The sequence below is a fragment of the Phaseolus vulgaris genome, chromosome 10 (assembly GCF_000499845.2).
Source record: "Phaseolus vulgaris cultivar G19833 chromosome 10, P. vulgaris v2.0, whole genome shotgun sequence".
NCBI lineage: Eukaryota > Viridiplantae > Streptophyta > Magnoliopsida > Fabales > Fabaceae > Phaseolus > Phaseolus vulgaris.
In genome coordinates this window covers 4,896,390-4,921,544 of record NC_023750.2, presented here as the reverse complement: position 1 = coordinate 4,921,544, position 25,155 = coordinate 4,896,390, and the positions used below count along the sequence as shown (strand labels likewise).

General features: G+C 32.9%; 1 protein-coding gene across 1 annotated transcript; it reads left to right on the top strand.

Moving 5' to 3' along the window:
* Positions 1-2,230: 2,230 nt before the first annotated feature.
* Positions 2,231-24,345, top strand: LOC137818313 (3-hydroxyisobutyryl-CoA hydrolase 1-like). The gene is made up of 14 exons (XM_068621649.1): positions 2,231-2,365; positions 2,679-2,759; positions 3,519-3,587; positions 5,893-5,956; positions 7,445-7,524; positions 7,613-7,696; positions 12,898-12,982; positions 13,462-13,547; positions 14,253-14,374; positions 19,527-19,587; positions 19,696-19,794; positions 23,631-23,732; positions 23,811-23,852; positions 23,981-24,345. Exons 1-14 carry the CDS (start codon positions 2,333-2,335, stop codon positions 24,119-24,121), a joined length of 1,149 nt encoding a protein of 382 aa, XP_068477750.1. The 5' UTR covers positions 2,231-2,332; the 3' UTR covers positions 24,122-24,345.
* The last annotated feature ends 810 nt before the right edge of the window (positions 24,346-25,155 follow it).

Here is a 25,155-nt window from a genome sequence, read left to right as displayed (position 1 = left end):
ATAATGATGTTTTGAGTCCATAAGGAAGTTTTGTAAAAACATAATGTAAGATCCTAAAAGTTTTGAAATAACTACATAATATAAAAAACCAAAATAGGATCTTAAAATTATGTGATTCTAAAAAAAAAAATATAGAAGTCACAACAAATGTATACATATAACACTATCTATCAAAATACATATTTTATCATTTTTTAAATAGATAATAATAGAAAAATATTTCTAATTTTACTAGCATAATTCAAATTTTTTTATAGGCTTTATTTATCATAACAAAATAACTAAACTACTTTTATTTTATGATTTTCAATTTTTCCTTATAATAAATATATGTTTAAATAAGTAAAGGCGACAAATGTAAATAAAAACAGAATAAATAATGTAATCTATTTTGATCATGAGTTTACTCGTACATAAAATAAAGGAGTCAAAAAGTGTTTTACTAAGTTAAAAGTGAGTTTCAAAATGTTATAGGCAATAAGTATGAAGATCCTAAGCTGAATTCAATGTGTATATCTTATTCTTTCAAGGATGCAAAAACTCTTATTCATATTCATTTTACGACAAGGATGCAAAGACTCTTATTCATATTCATTTTACCATAATCATGGGACATCACCCTTATTTTTCCTTTGATCATATAAATTATGGTTGTTACTGCTTCTTTCATAAAGTAATAATGTGAATAAGCTCTTATATAATATTAGTTAATCGATCTTTTTATATTTATAAAGTAATTAGTGGAATTTGTTATTGATGAGGGTATAATTATCTAGATGATATTATCGGAGTTTTCTAGTATGATGTCAATACTTAGGTGATCAACCCCCAATAGGTTAATTTTTCTCGAACGAAATTGTAACCAAGAGAACGATTGTCTTCTACCTCGATCGATTGGTCTTCCACTTACTCCCTCCTTTCTCAGAACAACTTCACAACTCTCCCTTCGTGCTTCTCCTCCTCGTCTCCGTACACTCCAACCTCGGATCGTACCCGCAAAAGGCACTCCGAAGCTCAAGTGAGATCTCGATATTCAGTATATTAATGCAAAATGATGACGTACCTTATTTCTCAAAATCTGTGTATTTATATGATTATCATAGACCCTTTGTTATTGGGTTGGATTATGATTTTGGATCATGAGTAAGAATGTATTACCTAATGCTTAACTACTGGTTAGTCTTATTAATATTCTATTTAGGCATAACAAATTTAATCGTGTCAGTCGACCCTGAGCAAATGCTGAGACTTCCAACTGTCATAAAAACACGACTGATACACTATTTGATACACTATTGTTACATTAGTGATTCTCTTTTTTAACTACATAAATATGAATACTTTACAATTTTTTATCCTTAAAAAGAAATTTAAATCTTTATGTATAAACAACTTTTAACATGTATTTTTTTACATGGCACATACATTACACTTGTTAAAAGTTCACAAGTTATTATTTCTAGAAAGGTCCACTATACAATTGTAACTTTCATGTTGCTTACAACATTTGTTTCATCTAAGTAACTCTATTATTGAACATATAACCCCTTCTTCAAATCTTCAATTAATAATTTTTTGTTATTTTCATTCTTCTTTTTTACTTTCAACTTTTTTATTATACAAGTAATATCAATTATTCACTAACTAAATATGTAGCACAATATAGTCATGTAATTTTTTTGTCATGTAGATGATATCTTACGTAAATATTTTTTTTAATATATTGGATTATTAATTGTACATGAACTTATAATTTTAGTTATTTGTATAAAGATATCAGTATCATAGTTACTATAATAACCATTTTTTTCAAAACAAAGTATATGTATTTTGAGGTTCTTATTATTTATTTAATTTTTATTATAAATTATATATTAAATTTTTTTTGCATAGATTCTAAAACTTAAAATTATTTATTATACTGATTAACTTATTATATTTTACTCTTTGACAACGTTGTTATTTATCTGTATTTATATTTATTAAAACAAATTATAAATTTATGTTATATTATTCTAATTTATTATAGACTGTATTCATTGTTTAAATATTACAATAAACTTTATCTTTGTTATGAAAACTTATATTGATAACAATACAACCAATACAGTAATTATATATATTTTTAAAAATTAATAATTATAAAAGTAGTAGTTGATTTTTAATAAATACGAATATATGTTTTTTTTAAAAATATATTTATAAGAGATAAATAAAATATTAAAAGTCTCGTGCCTGGCACGTGGTGAAGTAGTTCAGTAACAAAGGAACCCCACATGGGTTCTTCCTCACTCACCTTCCCAACGGAACCAACCTTCCATTGTCTGCGGTTATGGCTTCCCTCTCCCAAGGCGATCACCAACAGGTCTCTCTCTATTCTCTATCTTGTAGTTCGATTCACAAGCTCCACATAAACTTCACTTCGTTTTCGTTCATCAGAATATTATGTCAATTTTCTTCTCTAAACACTTATTTTCTTCTTAATATTTTGTGAATTCATTCCATTTGAATTGAAGATCAAAATCGATTAATGAAGTAAAGTTGTTGCAAAAAAGCACCGGAAACTCCTAAATTAACCGTGTCTTAGCTCTGTTCTTGCTATTGTTGTGGTTTGATACATTAGTAAAATGATGTTTTTGTTTTTAATTGATTTGAACTAGTTTTGGTTTGTTTGGCAGATTCTGGTGGAGCGCAAATTAAATGCGAGAGTTTTGACCCTAAACAGGCCTAAGCAGTTGAATGCCCTCTCTTTTTATATGGTACTACTTTAATCGGTTCAATGCGTTGTTGATGAAAAAGATCAAATCAATGGGTGGTTTTTTCAACAAATTCGTGATTTGTTATGTACATGAACATAATATTGATTGTTGATTGGATTACTTTTTACCCTCTAAAATAAGTTGTTCACTTTAGAGCAGCTGGATCCAGAGTCTAAAGGAATGCGAGAATATGGTTTCACTGATTAGGAATTTTCAATATTAAATGTGTTAGGATAGACCAATAGGATACTGATCCAATAAACTATGTTAACCTAAATGTGCATCTATTCTATCATTGGTCTATAGAATACTAAGACTACTAAACTAGGAACTAGGGTTAACTATAAACTTTTCTTCTTTTCCTCTATTTTCAGTATATGTCACTTATATATGTGACATTTAGGTTAACATAGTTTATTGGGCCAGTATACTATTGGGCCTATCCTAACAAAATGCCTGAAGAAGCTGTGTGTTGAAATGAGAATTGAGATTTTTTAAAAATATATTATTGATTATTTCTTTCACTGTCTAAGTCTTGTCTGATTATTTGTTTACTGCTGCCATATGCCTTAGATTGGCTCAACATAATACATAATTATGCTTCTGTCCCATACAATAGGGAACTGAGGAAAAATGAGAAAAAGGATTAAATATAAAAATATGTATTAATGTGTTATAAGGACTAAAAGAATGCAATTCCATAAATTTCCTCTTACTTTTATCTGCAATCTTTTTCTGTCTTCTTGTTAATTGTTGTAGGTTTCACGGCTGCTTGAAGTTTTTTCTGAGGATGAGGAAAATTCTGATATTAAATTGGTTGTCGTGAAGGTAATCTCCTTTTAGTGACCACATTCAGTAGACTTTTACTCTATGGAAAAGGAACAAAACAGGCTGCTATTGGAATTGAATTGAGAGGGTTGGCTGAAGCACATCAGTCTCTGAAAAAGTTAACCTGTCGTTTGGTCCTCAAATATATTTTAGAGCCTAAAAATAATTTAAATTTTTTGGGGACTTTTTTTTTTTTTCAAATAAAAGTAGATGTGGAAGGGGCATCACTATACAAAACTTTAATCCCATCCAACTTGGCGCTCTAGCTTTTATCAATAATTTGCAGCACACCAAAATTAAAGAAGCAGAAGAGAGTGGGGACTAAATCAAACCAAACCCACTAAAACTTAAAAGTTCTATAGTTTGACAGACCAAAACTATCTCTAAAAGAGTGACACTTAACAAAAAACGGGAAATCATCCCACTAAACTAAATCCTAAAGAGTAATACCATGTACAACAAGTTTATCAGCTCAACTATTTCCCTCTCTAAAAATGTATGAAACCCTAAAATACATATGCTTCATGATCTTAAGACAATTTTTTCCACTTGTTTCTTAACTTCCAAGGAACCAAGGATACATCAGAAAATGCTTTAACAACCTATATGAATTTATCTCATCATGTCAATATGAAATTTATCTGCATTATATAAATGTATTTCCACTGAAGATAACTTTAAAATTTGTCTTTATAAACATTTATAGACACAATTTAAATAAAGTGAAAAAGGTGATTATGAAAGAAATTAAATAGATATTGGGTGAGTGTACTACTCCACCTTCATTACAGTTGCATAGCTGTCAAAGGGATTGCTGTCAACACTTAGTGTACTACTCCACCTTCATTACAGCTGCAGTCCTTCATTGCCATGTAATCTAGAGTATGATCATTGAAAATTTTGCACAAGAGAGGGTGCACTATTGCATTTTCCATAGTTTAAAGGGGCATATTTGATATAAAACCTTTCATATGGTTTATCACAAAAGTTAAGGGGGCATTGGGAAGATAAATGTTGACAATCAAAGATGAAGATTACGAGCTTTTATATGATGGCGAAGTTTCCACCTAGATGCAGAGCCCATGTTCCATAATGCATGCACAGCATATTTACTATGTGAATTCCTTGATTCTCTTTTCCGTCTACAGAGCTCTGTAATTAATAATTGTTCTGTAACTTGATGTTCTGGTTTTACGTTTTGTTTGCATTTTGATTGTTTCTATTATATTCTGTGGTTTTTATTAATGCTTTGCTGTCTTGTTGATGATGAAAATGTTTGCCAACTGCTAGTTTAGGGTCACACCCAGGCCAATTAGGCAAGACCACAGTCCCTACTTTGTAAAGTTAAAACTATGAAGGATACTGTTGGAATTAGGTGGAAAGATTAGATATATTTGTAAAATAGGTGTGATAGTAATTACTGGTTTGCTTTATGAGCACTTGTAATGCTGAGTATTATGGATATATACTGTTTACATTTAGCAGTTTAGGCACTGAAACACATGAAATATTAGTTTTTGAAGATAGTCTCCTTCCTATGAGTCAAGCTTGACAACATTATACCAATAGTAGAAAGTCAAGTGACTCAAGTCTACTCCCCCCCCACATATTCCTTAGTGTCTTCAATTTGACAACCTTTAGTTTACTTTTATTTTTGAGAATTTAAATTATTAATCTAAAGAGGATATTTGGAAAGAATCATGAAACTAGTTGGGTTGGTAACTGGTTGCTGCTTAGTGCTTGGATTTTTAAGGGAAGCTTTTAACCATTGACCTTCTTTGGGCCAGTATACTTTTTATGTTCTCTCTGGTTTTTTTGCAGGAATTTTTCTGCCTAGACTACCTGTTTTTTGGTGAAAATCCAGAGCAGTATTTTGTTGGGAAGTTATGAAAAGTGAACCAGTGCTGATAAAAAAAAATTAAAAAAAATGAAAAGTGAACCAGGAAGTAATAAAAGTAGCTACTTTGTAATAATTTGGCTAATTGTTCCTTAATGATAATACTTTTTCAGGGCTTCCATTTTTCCAAATATTCCAGTTTTAGCCTTTTTATGAATATTTGTTTTTAAAATATAAGAGAGGATGCAAGTTGCCTTCTATGTTGCATACTCATTGGTTAGTGATAAACTTCTACTGTTCAAACAATTCATGTAATATATGTAAATGCATGTATTTCTGACTTTAACAATTAGAAAGAGAAGTCATGGATAGAACAAAACTATAATTTGTTGAACATAATTTTTCTTATTTTCAAAGAGAAAATCTTGATTTTCTGACTTTGGCTTGTCTTGTGGCTACCTATATTAGGGAAATGGAAGGTCTTTTTGTGCTGGTGGTGATGTGGCAGCTGTTGCTCGTGAAGGAAGTAAAGGTATGTTTTTGTAAATAGCAGATTATTAGGATAAAAAGTATTCTCAATATTTCCATAGTAATCAGGAAAAAATATCTTTAGAATCTTCCTATTTATTTCAGCATATTTTTATTTCCTTTTTTTTAAAGGTTTTGGTTATTACAAATACAGGTAATGAAAATGTAATTGGTGTGATAGATATCAATAAAATTATTCTTTAATTTTCAAGTTGATATCAAAGTTCCCGATCTTGGAAGCCTTGTATATACTTAAACTTATCAAGACATTTTGGGACCAACACCATTCAAGAGATTTTGACAAACGCCATAGAGGTGTTGAGTGTCATTTGTTTACAATAGTCGAGCCTGTTTCCAGACTCCAGAGCATGTCTCATGGCCATGAAATATTTGTCTGTCGACTTAAAGATGCTGCAGTGTTGAGCATCAATCTTAGAACAACAAGGACGATTCTTTTCATCAATGGAGCCTGCCGTTTGAGTAAGATGGTCAACATAATTTGGTCCTTAAGCCAAAGCTTTAAATTAGATGCCCAAAGGTCATAATTGGTTTCATCTAACTTATTAATGGAGAGAGGAATATTGACATAATTAGTAAAAGTGGAAGAATCAGATTCAGCACCACTAGGAGAAGTCATGGTTCACTGAGGAGAGAGAAAACTACTTCAGGAGAGAGTAAACGTCCTCAAATAAAGTGTGTAACATCAAACGGGCTCTGATCACAAAAGGGAGCCCAGATCAGGAATAGGGACAATACGACAAGACTGACGCAGTGATTGCTGCTTGAAAGGAGGTAGAATCCGCTACCACGCACGGTGGCCTGCGAAGCTAGGAAGTGAGGGATGTGTCTGAAAGTGATCCACTGCTTGGTTGGATGCAGGATCAACAACTTCATGATTGTCTGACGGAGGTGATTTTGACAATGGTGTCTATAGGCAGAACAATGATGAGACGACAGACAACAGCGAAAACAATGAAAAGACAGAAAACAACCAAAGGAATGGCGATGGAGGCCAGTAATCAGAATGGAACACGATTTCTAGAAAAAAAATTTACAGCAACAAAACAATGGGTCTAGCCCACTAGGAAGGCACAAGTCTAATCTATACTCTGATACCATATTCAGATGTATGGTGAAAAGTCAAATAATAATCTTTGTGTGTCAGTTACAATATAGGTGAACTAGACCCATGTGTTTAACTACATTCAACATTTCCTAATATAAAATCGATGATATTCTGTTTGTTCCTTTAATAGTTATATCTGCCTCTCCTTGTGGTAACCTCCTGGTACATTGTATTGTGATCATTTCTACAATCTGAATTTGAGAGGGTAGCTATTTTGATGTGAAATATTGTGCTGATTTGGAGTTCTTCATTCATATCAACATGTCTAGCTAGTATAAGAATTCAATTACTTTGAGTGCATGAATTTTCAAATGTTGTATTTAATTTTAATGTAAAGTTATTAATTTTTATTTTCTATGAAAATAGGTGACTGGAAGACTGGTGCCAAATTTTTCCTTACTGAATATAAATTGAATTACTTGATGGCAACATATAGTAAGCCCCAGGTAACTCTTCTTATTTACAGTACTTATTTTTTTTTCGTAATGATTGACACATACCTTTTTCCTTACCTTTGTTTGCAAACATTTGAAGGTTTCCATTCTTAATGGAATTGTTATGGGAGGTGGTGCTGGTGCTTCTGTACATGGAAGATTTCGTGTTGTTACAGAGAATACGGTACTTTTTTGTTAAGAGCATTACTATCTAAATGTAGTTTCAAGGAAGAAAGAAAATTGTATTTACTAATCATTCAAATTTTGAAAGATTGAGATTTATGGGAAGAGTTTGGTTATAGATTTTCTAACCAATCTAATTACAGTTCAAATTAAAAAATAGATATAGATAAGTCAGGAAAAATAAAATAGAAAAGATAAGGATAAGATCAGAAAAAAAACTGATCATATCTACCCTAACCGTTCTAGAATTAAATTGTTTTAAAATATCCTACCATCTGGTTAAATGTCTGCCAAATGTTGGGACAAATGGCATATAAAATTAGTACTTGAACAACCTTTTCCTTTATAAACTGTGTATCAATCTCCACATACTTAGTTTGACATGCTGTATGAGATTTTGTGTTATATGTAATTGCAACTTTATTGTCATTATAGTTCCATTGGTAGATTCATAGGCAAATGTAGTTCTTCAACAATCTTGTTTAGCCTCATTATCTCACACACCCCTCGTGCCATTGCTTTGTATTCAGCCTCTAGTCAGCGCTATTCCTTGCTACAATGTTATCTTTATTTTTGCTTCATGTGAATAAATTACGCCACCCAAAGGAGGAGTAATCTAATGTTGACCGTTTATCTGAAGCAGATATAACTTGGTAAGCATCTGTGTAATTGGTCAGTTATTTTGAAGTACGGACCTCTGCCTGGGGCACTCTTGAAGTATCTAAAACTTATACATTGCTTCTCAATTACATGGTATCAGAGCTTCATGCTCTGATTCAGGAATCAAAACAGTATCCACTTCACTACTCTTCAGTTCTAAACTGAGTTTTAAAACTCCTTGGATCATTGATTTGGGAGCCATTTATGATATGACAAATAGTTCAAAATTGTTTTCTACCTATAATCTTTGTGCAAGTAAAGTTGAACTATGTAAAAAAATAAAGAATTATTTAATTGATAACAATCATGCCAATTACATTCTCATCATCTTTATTTGTAGTAATCACAACTCTTAATAAAGGAAATAAAAATATATTGAAATGAATATGAAGATTTTGAAGATACTTTTTCCTAATTACTTTGGAGATATTGAAAATATTTTGTATCTTAATAATCTGTTATTTACAACACTTCCCCTCAAGTGGTAAATGAATATGAATCATTCCCAACTTACCTACAAAATCTTGGAATCTGCCTTGAGGAAACCATTTAGTGAAAATGTCTCTTATCTTAATCCTGTAGGGACATGATTTGTAGCCACTAGGCCCCTATCAAGATTATCTTTGATAAAATGCACGTCATTTCAAAATGTTTGGTCCTATTATGTTAGGGTTCTAGAATTAATTTTAAAATATCCAAACAATATTGATCATTAATAATGCCTAGATTCATCATATAGCATTACAAAATCATGCAATTATAGTAGTGGGTGTTATAATTACAGATCTTTACAAAATACAGAGCAAATATTCACAATTGGGAATATTGGGAATGCTATTATTTATTCTAATATCATATTTTTATTACTAGAGGTTATCATATCTCCTTTACTTATTGTATCAGTTCCATTTTTTCAATGTAAACAAAACACCTATGCTATCACAATACACAGTTTCAACTCAATGTCTCTCTATTTCTTGTAGTTTAACATGGTACCTAGAACATCTCTTTTTTAAAATCTGTGTTAGCTTTGTAGACCCACTATCTTTAGAGGATTTTTTTTTAAGTGAGCACAAGGTTGGTGTTGTGTTGGGCTGATCTATTCAACCATTCAAATGTTGAGACAAACCACTCATCTAAGCACCCTTACACGCTCATCTCTCTCATAGCTCTAGCTCTGTGATGCATGCAACTATGCTTGACGATTGACCTACTTGCTTCAAATTCGCCTCTTCCATATGACCCTACCCATGAGGTGGCAGCTCTATTGGTGTTTGTGAAGTGGTTTGATCTAATTTTCTCTCTCAAATTATTTCATTTTATTTTTTCAGATTTATTATGTCTTGTCTATCCAATGATGATTCATGCGCAATTAGAACATCCCGGGTTGACCAAATTGCAAAAGATGGTCCCAACATTTAAATTGTGAGTCGTGTCAGATAGTAAACACATTCGTCAATATTTTCATGATTAATAAATGATCTTTATCTCCTTAAATTCTTAGTTCATTATGGTATTTATGGTCTTTCTCATACTTTTACTCCTTTGGGTTTTAAATATTTCATTTCCTTTATTGATGACTATTCTAGATGTATTTGTATTTGGTTAAGAAAAATCGATAAGAGTTATTTCCCATCTTTCATACATTTTATAATGAAGTGAAAACATAATTTGGTATATTCCTATGAACTTTTCGTAGTGATGATGCCAATGAATACGTGTCTCACGAATTCCAACAATTTGTGGCATCTATGGTATTTTTTATGAAACTTCACGTCCTCAATGTAATGAGGGTGGTTAAACGCAAAAAAAAATCTTATTGAAACTACTTAGACCCTTCTCCTTCATAGTCATTCTCCGCAACGTTCTTTAGGGAGATATTACCTAACATCATGTTCATCAATCAAACTTATCATCTATCCTTACTGATTAAATACCTCATTATGTTTTTTCATCATTCCCTTGTTTACCGTCTTCCCCCACATTTTTGGTTCCACTTGTTTTGTATATAACCTCTTACCTGGTTGGGACAAACTTTCTCCTCGGTCTTTCAATGTCTTTTTGGGGTATTATCACTCTATAAAACATATTGTTGTTTCTCTATAAATCTTAACCGGTATTTTGTTTTTGTCGATGTCTCTTTCTTTGATTTTGTCCCATATTTTGCACTGATTCCTTCTAATTAGGATATATGCAATTACTTTCCCACCTTTGTTAATCTGTTTTCATCACCTCCAAATGACTCTGCCATGTATCAGGATTCTCTTGTATCACCATTTCAGTTATATCATGTTGTCAACGACCTATTGACATTCATATGCCATACTATTCTCAAATGGATAACATTATAGTGGAAGACATGTCCAATCTTTCCCTGACACTATCTCTACTAGATCCATTTTATTATAAGATTGACTGGTCTATTGTTTGAAAAAAGGTATACATTCTACCCATAACCTTTCCCCCGCTATACTAACCTAAGTTATTGTTGAAAAATTCACATTGACTAAAGATAAGGCCAAATTATAGTATATAAGATAATGTGTCGGGTTCACAAGTCTCTTTATGGCATTTAGTAATCATCTCATTTGAACACAAGTAGTGATAAGGAGGGTATTATCCATCGAAAACAATATCTTTCTCGGTAGTTCTAGATAAAAGACCCTGATAAATTGTAGTACTAACTTGATATCGAAGTTGCTTAGTCCAAGGGTTGTTGGTCATATCATAGTGGAAATATGCTTTGGATCTTTTAGAAGGAACACGGATTTTAAATGCTAAGCCAACAAACAAACCAATAGATCCAAGTATCAAACTTGTACCACATTCAAGAGAAGTGTATTGAGATCTTGGGACATCTCATCCTCCTAATTTCCTTTGCAATAAGTGTGGTAAGTTTGTTTTTGAACTCTCCTTGTCAAGACTATTGGGATGCAATTGTATGAATCCTAAGATATGTAAAAAAATCCCCTTGGCAAAGGCCTTATTTATGTAGCAGATGTAGCTGGGTATTCTGATGTTGACTAGGCAAGCTCACCTAATGATAGAAGCTTTACTTCAAGCTATTGTGTTCTTGTTGGGGGGAATTGAATATTATGAAAAAGCAAGAAACAAAATTATGTGGCAAGATCAAGTGAAGCAGAGTACAAGGCAATGACTTTAGTCACCTATGAGCTCATATAGTTAATGCAACTTCTCAAAGAGCTCAAATTTGAAGAAAATTTCCAAATCATCTTATATGTGACAACCAAGCAACATTACACATTGCCTTTAACCCCATCCTTAATGAAATAACCAAACACATCGAGGTAGACTATCATTTCATAAGAGAAAAGACAGAGTCAGGGGACATATTCACTAAGTCTCCAAGAGAACCAAGGATCAATCATATTTTCAGTAGGCGAACACATATGACTTATATGTTTCAGCTTGATGGGGGCTTGTTATAATTATATATCTTTAAAAACAAGGAGCAAACTTTCAAAATTAGGAAATTGTATCTGTATTATTTGAAATGCTATTATTTATTTTAGTATCATATCTTTATTATTAGACGATATCATATCTCCTCTATTTATTGTATCAACTCCATTTTTTCAATGTAAATAAAACACCCGCGTTGTCACAAATACACACGGTGGCAGCTCTCTCTATTTCTTATAGTTTAACAGTTGGAAAACTATTTTATTTTATTAATTACTTCAATGTTATATTTGGCACTCCTTTTTTTTTCATTTACCTTATTTTCCACTGTGCTTAGTTTGCTGGCTGGTGAACCATTGGATCACATGTCTCAACTAGATGTACTAACAAAACACATGGTTCATCAGGTCTCTCTTTGTTAATTATCAGCTTGTTCAAAGGGAAATATGAATACTGGATTTTATACTTGATTTTAGTGCCCCTATTAGATTTGATTGGATTCTGAATCATCTTTCCAAGATATATCAGATGTTTTAAACGTGTTAAGATAACTATAGTCAGTATAATTATTACTATTTTGCATATTAAAATGATGTTAGTAATGGTATTAAACTGCCTACTTGGAAAAGATCTGACATAAGAATATATCATTTCTTTGCGTTTTGCTAACCTTTTATCCTTGTTGAACTGCTATCAGTTGGTTTCACGTGTCTCTTTCACTGTTGAAATTGAGTTTTTCAAGTGATTTTTGTTAACTTGATTGGGGAATAAATCAAGGGTTTTCAAAACCCAACTAGTCAAGTTTTCTTAATATCTAAAGAGCAAAAGATATTTTCATCATGTGACCTATTTATACCTGGCATTTCTCTGTAACCGCAGGTGTCAAATAATTGTATGATTGTGAAATACCCTCGGGCACCTCTGTGGACGTGTTTTTCTTGTTAGTTTTAGACTTATCTTCTTTTTATTAAGAAATTTGTTTTCTGTCCAAATAAAACAAATTGTGATAGCAAAGGAAGGTTAGGTGTACACCTTTCTCATTACATCTAAGCATCCAAGTCTTAGTTGACCTAAATTTTCTGTTTGTACTTCATCACCTACATGTTCTAGTGTTTTCAGGTCTTTGCAATGCCAGAAACTGCTTTGGGTTTATTTCCTGATGTAGGTGCCACATATTTCCTGTCTAGACTGCCTGGCTTTTTTGGTATGCATGTTTTATCTTAAAAAATATCTACAAATATATTTAGTCCTGATTGGTATCCTTTGTATTAAGGTTACATAATTTCTCTATCTTTTAATTGTTCTCACCATTTGTCAGTCCTACATTCTTTTGTCATGTTACCATAGGTATCATAATCCTACAATTCACTATTTGAAAGTTGATAGATTTTGGCTATCTACCTATCCATATCTTAAAAGATGAATCTTAAATGAATTTGTACCTTACTATACGCTAATGAATCTATGTAATTTTTGTTATTGATAAGATTCAATGATTTATATGTTTTCACCTGTTCTTGTGAAAAAAATAAAAAAGTTGTGAACTTATTTTTAAATGAAAAGCAGTTTGAAAGAATACTTGTGATACGACTTTGTTTGAACACTTACTATTTCAACCTTTTTTAAGCATCCTCAAACGTAACTTCCCTCATTTTCTCATTTCTATTGGAAAACAAACTGCAGGAGAATATGTTGGTCTTACAGGTGCTAGGTTGGATGGTGCAGAAATGCTTGCTTGTGGTCTTGCAACACATTTTGTTCCTTCATCGGTATGCTACCTACCACTGTAATTGTGGGCTCTTTCTGGCAAGTAGTGTCTTCCGTCATTACTTTGTGTGCAGAAATCACTGAAAAATTTACTGCAGTTTGGAAATAAAAATGGTCAACCAAATGTAATCCGACCTGGGGATTTTTTTTTTTCTATCAAAATCCAATCTGGAATGGAAGTATGTCATGAAATATCTATGGATAAATATTAGGAAGTTAGAGATGCTTTTCATATCTTGAATTTGGTGTCAAATTTTATTACCCTCTGATTCAGGCAAGTGAATGCACCTGCTGAGTAAGGTGGCAGTTGAAGTGCTGACCTTAAGTTAATGAGCTGTTGTTTTATTGGTCTCTAACACCTACTGCAAGTTTGCAACCATTAAGCGTGAGTAGTTGGGAATCAGATTTCTTTCAATTTGGGTAGTTTCAATTGTTTTTCCGGGTATTGCTCCTGTCTTCTTTTAAAGCCATTTGCTCCCTTATTTTGAAATTACAATAAAAACCATATCATAATCTTAAATCTTATCCTAGCTAGGTAGTTGGAGATTTTTTTACACAAACTTGTCTTAGTTTAACTTCTGTGATTTCAATCTGTTGTGGTGGATGTTCTATTGGAACATCATTATGATTTTATAATGTATAATAGCTCTTTCTTATTGTATTATGTTATATTTCAACTCTCCCTTTTATAATCATTCAATATGCAGAAATTGTCTTTATTGGAAGAAGAATTATGCAAGGTGGAAGCTAGTGATCCAAATGCAGTGTCTGTAATTATCGATAAGTACTCAGAGCAACCTTTCCTAAAAGATGACAGTGTTTATCACAGGTTGGTAGGCATATAAATAAATACAACGTATTATATACACAAACATAAATAAACAACCAAAGCCTTCGGAAGATAGATAGATGGATAATTTAGCATATACAACAACAGCCGCAGCAACCAAAATCAATAGGTGCAGTCAGTTACATGAACAAAATCTTTAGGTTTAAAGCTATATTGTTTATCATGATTTCACTAAGTGTCTTTCTTAGTCCGCCTCTAATTGTTGAGCTATAATGCACCCAATTGACTCTTCTTACTTGGCCTTCTACTAGTCTTCTTCTCATATGCCCAAAAATCATATTGTTTTTTGGTGTCTCTCCTTCTAATAATTTCTTTCCCCTGTAACAACCTCTCCACTCAACTGAATCCTCTGTTACATTGCTGCCATGTGTCGGCCTCTGTCAGGCATGCCCTGGTCAAGCAGTTGATCTGCTTGTGTTAGCTGTGACAGTTACAACTTTTTCATTGGGTATCTAATTATAACCGAGTGGTAACAACCCCTTCTGTCACTTTACTAGGAAGCAGCCTAACTTGTATCTGTCAAGTAATTTGGTTTTTGTGAAAAAAAGTGTAGGCAATAATCAATATTTATGGAATTATTTTTCTTGACCTAAAATAACATACATTGGTATTTAAAGGAAAAACGGAATCCTAATAAAAGGAAATGAATCCCTTGAATTAAAGGAAATAAATCTCCATGACATAAAGACTCTAAATTTGGTGCAGATCTACCAAATAAACTCTTAATCAATCCCTTAGTTTTAGAGATTTCTTACAAACAAATCTGTATTTATTATCCTATCAATCTATATTTATTGTATAATAAATGTGAAATATTTACACCATATTTCAACACCCTCTCTCAAGCTTAAGGAATAAATGTCCTCCATTCCCAGCTTTGTTATGAGATTATAGAAGTCTAAGGTATTGAGTCCTTTTGTCCGCACATCAGCCGCATGTTGCTTGGACGGAATGCATGACATGCATGCTAAACCTTCTTCTAATTTTTCCTTAATGAAGTATCTATCTATTTCTATATGTTTTGTTTTGTCATGTTGAATGGGATTATGTGCAATGTTTATTATTGACTTATTCTCATAGTAGAGCTTCATGAGTCCCTCCAAATTAATCTTCAAGTCATCTAAGATAATTTTTGGCCATAATAACTCACATAGCCTGTTAGGATCCAAGAATTATAAAGAGAAGAAAAGAAAGTGTTGCATAATCAGGAGAATTATGTTATAATTAAGTGCAAATTCCATTCTATATTTATTAGGACAAATTTGTTAGTGATTTGATTTGTACAACTTTAAACACCCATTATTTCTGACTTTCATTACCTATTATTTCTTTCCTTAATTAGGTTGTAAAATAGTCTATAAATAGAGACTGTAATCACATTTGTAAAATATCTTAGAAATATATTTCATTTATTTCTTTCAACTGAAAGGTTTTTATTGAATAGAAAGAAAAGAACAAGAAATAGGAGAGCACTCTCTCCTTCAAGGGCTTCCCCTCCACAAAGAGCTAAAGCTCAATCTACAAAAATATTACACACTCCCTTCCCCCTCTCCTTCTTTCTTATTTATATCTAACTAGCAAAACAAATAACTAACTCATGATTATTCTAATTCTAACTAACTCCTCTTTGTGTATCCTAACAATACACTCTTCCAAAAAAACAACCTTGTCCTCAAGGTTGGAACAATGGAACCTTGGTTCCGTGGCTCATCTTCATCACCATGATCTTTATCTACGCTTCCTGAAAGTATTGTGATATTTTCTATCATAGGGAGGGAACCCATTGGCTGCTGCATGCAAATTCAGGTCTGGAGGCTTAGGTGGTGGTGGGAATGAGAGGATATTGTGTATAAAAATCTCTGCACCCAGTAAGTTGAAATTCCAAGATTCTGATGTTATTGATGTTCTAGCCACCTTCATTATCAAATTTAGATCCAACAATGATTTCTTATGCATATTAAGTAAATCTGAATTTAGAAAAAAATGATGCTTGGTTGCATCTCCACCTTCAACTTTCTTACTGGTTAACTCTATAATTGGGCTATCAGGAAAAAGATCATTACAACACATAGTCTTCATTATTTTTATTGATGCATCCCTTCTGCCCTCATCATTTCTGCTTCTCTTGCAAATCTCCCTTCATTTTTGGTTTTTTCTTCGCTGCAGAGGGTGTGACTCTTCATTGCTGAACATTCTTCCACATCTCGGGTCTTCTTCTCTTCATTAACAGATTTCTCTTTGGGATCATGAGGTCTGATTTGGTTACGAATCTTGGACTGTAACCCAGTAAAGAAATAACCCAACAGCTGTTCATCCCCTGTCTGCGGTGCTTGTGATACTAACAGCTCAAAATCCTGAATGTATTCATCAACTCTTCCATTCTGTTTGATCTTTGCCAGTTTCTCAAAAACAAAACTCCTTTCCTTTCCACCGGACCTCCTATTCAGCGCCATTGAAAACTCTTCCCAAGAAGGGTTCTTGGAATTCTTTCTCCAAAAACTGAACCAATGACTGATGCTTCCTTCCATACTGATGAAGGCCAATTTTAATCTTTCCTTGGCTGACACATTCTACACCTCAAAGAATTTTTCTGCTCTGGCCAGCCAGCCCATTGAGTCCACACCCTAAAAAATCGGTAATTCCACCCTCCTGGACCACGGTTTCAGCTCTCCTTCATCCTCCTTATCCAACTTGTTATCCTGTCTTGAACGATCTTACCTTCTTTCATCACCATTCATCGAACTCTCTCCCCCCTCCGACATTTTGTCCACTTGATATTTTGCAGCATTTCTTTCAACTCCAGCATGCCTTCCTTCAACCAAGTAATGTCTGCTCTCATTTCCGCAATCCATCTTCCTTGTTCGCTGGTCAACTTCTCCAATGCAGCCGTCCTCTGTTCCATCCTCTCTTCCTCACTCTCTGTTTTTTGGATCCGGCAGGTCGGACTAATTTGTTAGGATCCAAGAATTATAAAGAGAAGAAAAGAAAGGTGTTTACTGAATAGAAAGAAAAGAACAAGAAATAGGAGAGCACTCTTTCCTTCAAGGGCTTCCCCTTCACAAAGAGCTAAAGCTCAATCTACAAAAATATTACACACTCCCCTCCCCCTCTCCTTCTTTCTTATTTATATCTAACTAGCAAAACAAATAACTAACTCATGACTATTCTAATTCTAACTAACTCCTCCTCTCTGTGTATCCTAACATAGCCCTTGTGCCATGGACCTAAATTCTGATTCCGCAGATGATATGCATAATCTACATCAATGTAATCAATTGAGATATACAATTTTTTAGATGAAAGCCTATAACACTTGTAACCTTTTTGAGTTGTTGAATAACCACGAAAGACACATCTAACATCCCAGGGATCAAGTAGTACAAAAGTTGTGCACCCAAATATTCCAGTAATGAGGCCATTTGAGATCTTAATGTCAGGGAATTTTCTTTTAAGGGTTTCAAGAGGACTTTGTTCCTCTAGTGTGAGGGAAGTCTATTTATCATATATGCAACAGTGAAGACAACTTTGTTTTTGGAACTTTCTCTTGAAAGAGAACTGCTCCACTGGTGTTAAGCAAGTGCTTATTTTTCCTCTTTGTCACTCCATTCTATTGGGAAGTATAGAGACATGAAGAGTCATGAATAATCCCTTTGGATTAAAAATAAGTAGACACAATTTGGTTAAAATAATCCCTAGCATTGTCATTTTATGTTGACCCCGAATTGATTTTGAATCATTGAATAAAAAAGGAAATAACAGTTCTCATGACAGATTTTTGTTTAAGCAAATAGCACCAAGTAACCCTAGTGCAATCCAATGCACCCCAGAGATATTAGGTAGAATATATGGTCCCCATATATCTCTATGGATTAATTGGAAAGGTTGTGAGTTTCTATTATTGCTAATGGGAAAATGTACATGAGTGTGTTTAGTTAATTCACAAGCCTCATAATTTTTAAAACAGAAAATGATGGATGTCCTAAGCGTAGTAGTATAACCAAAGAGTGTCTTTATTTGATACGCTAGGTAGAGACATGGGTTAGTCAGCTTTGGATTCTTGAGATGGTTCTAGGTAGTAAAGTCCAATTCTTTCCTTAGCAAGGCTGATCCTCCTCCCCGACTAAAACACACAAAAATGGGGAAAACATTGCAAAGCAATTCGGGTCATATGTTAGTTTTTTTAAGGAGATAAAACTTGTTGAAAGTTTTGGGACATGCAAAACATTTTTAAGAGTAAGTTTGGAAGATAAAGAGATATCTCCATCTCCTGCAACTGTAGCTAAAGAGCCATTAGCAACAAGAATGAAAGAGTTGAGGCGAGTATGTCATGTCATCCATAGCACTATGTGAGACACTCATACAAGAAACATTACCTGAGAGAGCAAGAGAGTACAATTCAAAGGGTTTCTAAAGTGTTCCCGGTAGGTCTTTCAGTCTTTTTATCTCCTCAATATTGAATCCTCCGTATGTTGATTTTGGATCAGACATCATGGAGATGCAAATCAGCAACTGGTTGTCTAATGGGTGATTTTACAAAGAGAAAACAACTGTTGTCACAATGAAACTGCAACAATTAAGGCTGCACCCTCTTGAAGATAAAATGGCAACGAAGGCCCAAAGTGGTAAAAAGAGAGACCAGGGCTCCACAAAAAACCTGGAGCTCTGATACTGTGTGAAGAAAAATGTAGGCTATAAACAATAATTATGGAATTACTTTTCTTGATCTAAAAAAAGCATTACATTGGTATTTAAGTGAAAAACGAAATACTAGTAAAAGAAAATGAATCTCCTAAAACACAGGAAATAAATCTCCTGAAACAAAAGAAATAAATCTCCAAAGACTCTAAATCTGGAGCAAATCTACTAAACTAACTTGTAATCTCAATCCCTTAATTTTAAGGATTTCTTACAAACAAATCTATATTTATTATCCAATCAATTTATATTTATTGTACCATATTTGCAATATTTGTACCATATTTCAACACTTTTCAGTTTCAGAACATTTGAGGAACATTCTTTTCTTCTCATTATAGATTTCTAATAGTTTTTTTTCAATAATTGAAACATAGCACACTAGCTTAGTCTTGTATATTTCTCATTTATATCTTTTTGTGGTGGGTCATTGCAGGATGGATGTGATCAACAAGTGCTTCTCAAGAAAATCAATTGAGGGAATAATATCTTCTCTTGTAAGTTGTGTGAGTTATGCCATTGAAAGTATCTGATTAATATTCTTTAGCGTAATGAAGGATGAACCTATTCCATTTAACTACCTGAATTTTGTCTTGCTGTTTTAGGAGATAGAAACTATGGGTAAGGCTGATCATTGGATTTCTGAAACTGTTCAAGCGTTAAAGAAAGCATCTCCAACAAGCCTGAAAATCTTTCTTAGATTGGTATGTGTCCTGAAGGAATTATAAGTTATGTTTCATGTACATTCTAATGTTCATTTCTCTTCTATATGTCCTGTTCCAAACTTCCAAGTATATTTGTAGTGTTTTTAATATATAACAGAATGAATTCATAAAGAGCAAGAGGAGATAATAGCAAAGAGTTAAGAGGATAAGAATACTTCAAAAAAGGAAGAGAGAAAAATGCTTCTGAATCTATAAACGACTTCCCTTTAAAGATATTGTTTTTAAATTTGTTCAACTTCATATCCCAAGTTGCTCATCCAAATTAGTTTCAATCAGATCACCAAAGTGTTAACACATATTGAGGATATCACTATTCTAGCTCCTTTACTTCTACTAAAACTAGTAGCTAATAAACAAAAGTTAGTCCAAGGACCCAGGGAACCTCCGTCATCTTCACATGGGGATGTGAAGAAATTGATAAAGGAACAAATATATAACAACGTATGAATATGGTCTGATTTTGAGCTAGGCATTGCACAATATCACCTTTTGCAATCAGGCTGAATTCTCTGGATAACCTTATGCCATTGAAAAGAGAAGGAAAACACATTAACCATTTACTTTCTAGAACAATTAATAAGAAACGAGCTCTGTTTCAAGGACAAAGAACCTCCAGAAATATGAAAGATAAGGAAGAGACAATATGATATATTTTTCCTCCCTCCTAACGAACAGTACAAGGGGATATAAAGGCACTCTAACAGGAAAGCTATCTAACAAAATCCACCAATAGTGCATAACCGAATTCTAACAATAATTACTTGTTGAGTCATTCAATCCTTGGAAGCTTCTCAATATGGGAGAAAGTCATGCCATTTCTTTGGCCCCGTGGCATTACTTTTGTGCCTTGCATTTGGAGCCCCTAATCCTTCTTCTATTTGGCTATTACTTTTAGACTTGTTAGATATTATAAGATATTATTAGATATTATAAATATGGTTAGATATTATAGATATTGTTAGATATTTCTATTTATGTAATGGTCTTAGCTCATATTTTTTGTTTGTTCTTTTCTATATAAATATAACCCTATGTGTCTAATAAACACAAGGGAATTTATCCTATTTTTTCTTTTCTTTTATTTCAATATGGTATCAAATTCATTTAAAACCTATCATAACTAGAGTTTGTTGGGCTTATCAGGTCACTTGCTATCGGTTTGCAATTGAACCACCCATTAATATATAGTCCCACGAACGAGTTGACAGGTCTCGGTGTGAGGGGGTGTGTTGGAGATCTTATATCGACTAGAGATAAGGACATTTCATAGTATATAAGTGGGTGCAAACCTCACCTTATAAGATGATTTTGTAAGGTTGAGTTTGGCTTAAAATCCACTTCTTAAGATGGTATCAGAAGATACGGTTAGGGTTCAATTTTTTCTGGTAAATCCACCGTTCACCGGTGTTTTCTAGTCGCCCCACCACCATCTCGCAGAACGTCGTCGGATTCGTGGTTGGAACTTTGTCGGAGCCACCACCTTATGGCCAAGGGTTATACCCAAATTTTTGTTTTAGACTATGGTGATAGTTTTTCTCTGATGGCAAAAATGGCTTTTGTTTGCTTATTCATAGCCATGGCTGCTCTTTAACAATGGTCTCTATCAACTGGATGTTAAAAATGTCTTTCTTAATGGAGATTTGCAGGAAGAAATTTATATGGAGCAACCTCCCGACTTTGTTGCTTAGGGGGATTCTCCTGGATTGGTATGTCATCTCTGCAAATCCTTATTTGGTCTCAAGCAGTCTCTTTGGACTTTGTTTGGAAAATTTAGCAATGTTGTTCGACAGTTTGGTATGACTTGTAGTGAAGCAGGTTATTCAGTTTTTTATCGTCACACTAGTGTTGGGAGTATCTATCTCGTAGTATATGTTGATGACATTGTTCTTACAAGCAGTTATCAACATGGCATCTTGTTGGTAAAACAACACCTTTATCAACACTTTCAGACTAAAGATCTTGGCAAACTCAGATATTTCTTGGGAATTGAGGTAACACAATCTAATACTGGTATTGTTATCTCTCAAAGAAAATATGCATTGGATATTTTGGAGGAAACTGGGTTGATGAATTCGAAATTTGTTGATACACCCATGGATCTCTATGTCTAACTTCTAACCAATTAGGGGGAACCTCTCTTAGTTCTTGAGGAGTACAGAAGATTGGTTAGTTGGGCAATTGAACTATTTTACTGTTACTCGTCCTAATATTTCTTTTTATAGTTAGTGTGATGAGTCAATTTCTTAATTCTCCATGTTAAGACCATTGGAATGCTGTCATTCGCAAACTAAAGTACATTAAAGGCTTTCTTGGAAAAGGTTTGTTTATATTGTCCTAATAACCAAACTAAATTCTTCTGTTATTAATAGATGTTGATTGGGTAGCATCTCTATCCGATAGAAGATCAACTTCTAGATATTGTGTCTCCATTGGTGATAACTTGATCTCTTGAAAGAGCAAGAAACAAAGTGTTGTGGCGAGATCCAGTGCAGAAACATAATATAGAGTTATGGCCTCAGCTACTTGTGAGTTTATTTGGCTTAAATAATTACTTAAAGAATTACAATTTGTAGAAGTCACTCAAATGACACTTATATGTTAACTCAAATCCAATTTTTCATGAAAGAACCAAATATATTTAGATTGATTGTCATTTTATTCAAGAAAAGATTGTATCGGGAGATATCAAGACTGAGTTTGTTAACTCAAATGATCAATTAGTAGATATTTTTACTAATTCCTTATGAGGGCCTAAGATTATATTTGTAACAAGTTGGGGTGTATACGAATTATATGCACCAGCTTGAGGGAGAGTGTTAGATGTTATAGATATGGTTAGATATTGTAGATATTGTTAGATATTTCTATTTATGTAATGGACTTAGCCCATATTTTTTGTATATTTTTTCTATATAAACATAACCTTATATGTCCAATAAACACAAGGAAATTTATCCTATTTTTTCTTTTCCTTTATTTCAATAAGACCTATTCATAACAATATGTTCTTAGAAACCAATTTGTCAAGACCCGTACCCCTCCTCCTTTAAACAACAACAAACCTCCTAACTCATGGACTGGTGACATGTCATACCCGTAGCACTAGACTAAAGATAATTCTTTTGTACTTTCTTCAGTAGCAACAACTGTCAGTCTATAGCTAGGGCAAGAATAACATAGCTAGTAGGGAATGTAGAAAGTCAAGCCTGCATGAGGCTAATCCAAAAAAACACAATAGGAGTTTAATGGATTCTTTCTTTTAAAACTTTGCAAACGTTGAAAGAGAGGCTCAGTTGAAAAATGTTTGAAGGAAACACTTTCAAGTGCACTGTTTGCACAAGTAATAAAGATTAGTACATATATCGTTCACATGAGTTGTGATACATTTCCAAGTCTTGCCAAGTAGTGATATTGCCACAAGGTTGATATTGTAGCCAATTTGTTGCAATTAGCAATTTTTTATTCTTGCAACTTCTTGTTGGAAACATAATACATGGATAGGGATATAGTCAATTTTATGACCTTGATTTACATCTGTCCTATAGAATGCCTGTTTGGTTAAGTTTATTTTTCAAGCAATAATTGCTCATTTCTTAGAGTTCTTTAAGAAATTTAGGAAAAATAAGTGATTACATCTTGAGAATGAGTTGAACCAAATATAACTTTTTATGAATTTTCTCTTTTCTAGCAAATGTCATCATAATCTTTGAACTTGCTTATGATTGTTATCATCTCATCATCATCATCAAAGTAATCGTCATAATATCATTATTGTAATTATAACAACTTTTATCTTTTCCTATTGCCATTTTCAGATTAGAGAAGTCAGGCTCCTGGGTATTGGTCCATGCCTTGTTCTTGAATATAGAACTGTTTGTCATATTCTCAAAGGACACTACAGCAAGGATTTCTTTGAGGTATCTGATAATTCTTATCCATGGTTGTTTTAGATTATTTTTCTTTCATGGCTTGCTTATTGTTATGCTTTACTGCAGGGTTGTAGGGCTATACTGTTAGATAAGGACAGGAACCCAAAGGTGGGTAGCTAATCTGATCTTTTGATTCTGTATAACCGTTTCCCATTTCATCATGAACATTCCTACACGTAAATTAATTTTATTGAAAAGTTATATTTTGGTTATCATATTGATGATGTCTTTTTCAGTGGGAACCTTCCAAATTGGAGCTTCTTAGTGATAGAGATATCGACCGTTACTTCACTAAGCTTGAGGATGAAGAATGGGAAGATTTGGAACTTCCTAAAAGGTTTAACAATCTTCCTACATATGCTATTTCAAAGCTTTAAAGCATAACAATTCTCATATTTTCAAGCCAAAAGTATTGAAGACAAGTGTCACACCAATCAATGGATCCTTGAATGTTTCAATATCATAACATTTTAAAATTAGTGGATTCTACATGTGCCAAGGTCATCAAAAACCTCTTGTTGTAACGATCCACTTTTGTTGCATGAGATTGTTAATGTAATCGTTCAAAGTTCACTTTTAAATAAATCTCTTAATTAGAGTTAAAAGTTTAGAGCTAAAATTTTCTTGTTTCTGAGCGTCTAACATAAGTCCAATAAGTTTTACTTTAAACTAGTAATAATCATACATGCTAGTTAGAAATAAAATATAGCATTGTAACCTAAGAAACAATAACATATGAGTAAAAGCAAAACCAATAGTATCTCAATTAAGGAAGGGATTGCATAACATACAATCCAAAAGATAAAAGTTGCAATGCAACTATGGAGTGGAGACACCAGGACAATATGCACACACCCTCTGGTTTGTCATCTTACACACTCAGATTAAGGTTCTCTTTGTTAATTTTAGACTCCATTCGACAATTTTATCTAATAGTTTAATCTCAACCAATTAAATTAAGACAATTTGGTCTTAATAGACAAAAATAGTACAGGCAAAAACTAATGATTTCAACAATAAATCATAATAAATAATGTCTACATTTTGGTAAACTAGTATCTCTATTAAGGATGTACATAATGAAGAATTGTAAGAACGTCATGTGTTGAGAAGCTTAGATTTTGTCAAGTCATTTGATTGTTTTATTTTGTCTCATATGACTCTTAGATGACACTCTTTGACTGATCATACAATAGAATATGCAAGTCTCAATAGAACATAAGAAGCCACATATATAAATTCAGTTTAAATTGTCATATTGTTTTGAAGTCATTGGCATGTTTGCTCATGAATTCCCGTAAAAAGAAAATCATTAAATAAAATCCAATTTTAAAAATAAAAAATAATTAGTTGCTATATTAATCAAATTAAATATTATTTTAGAGATTAAAAATATTATTGGTATCTAAAT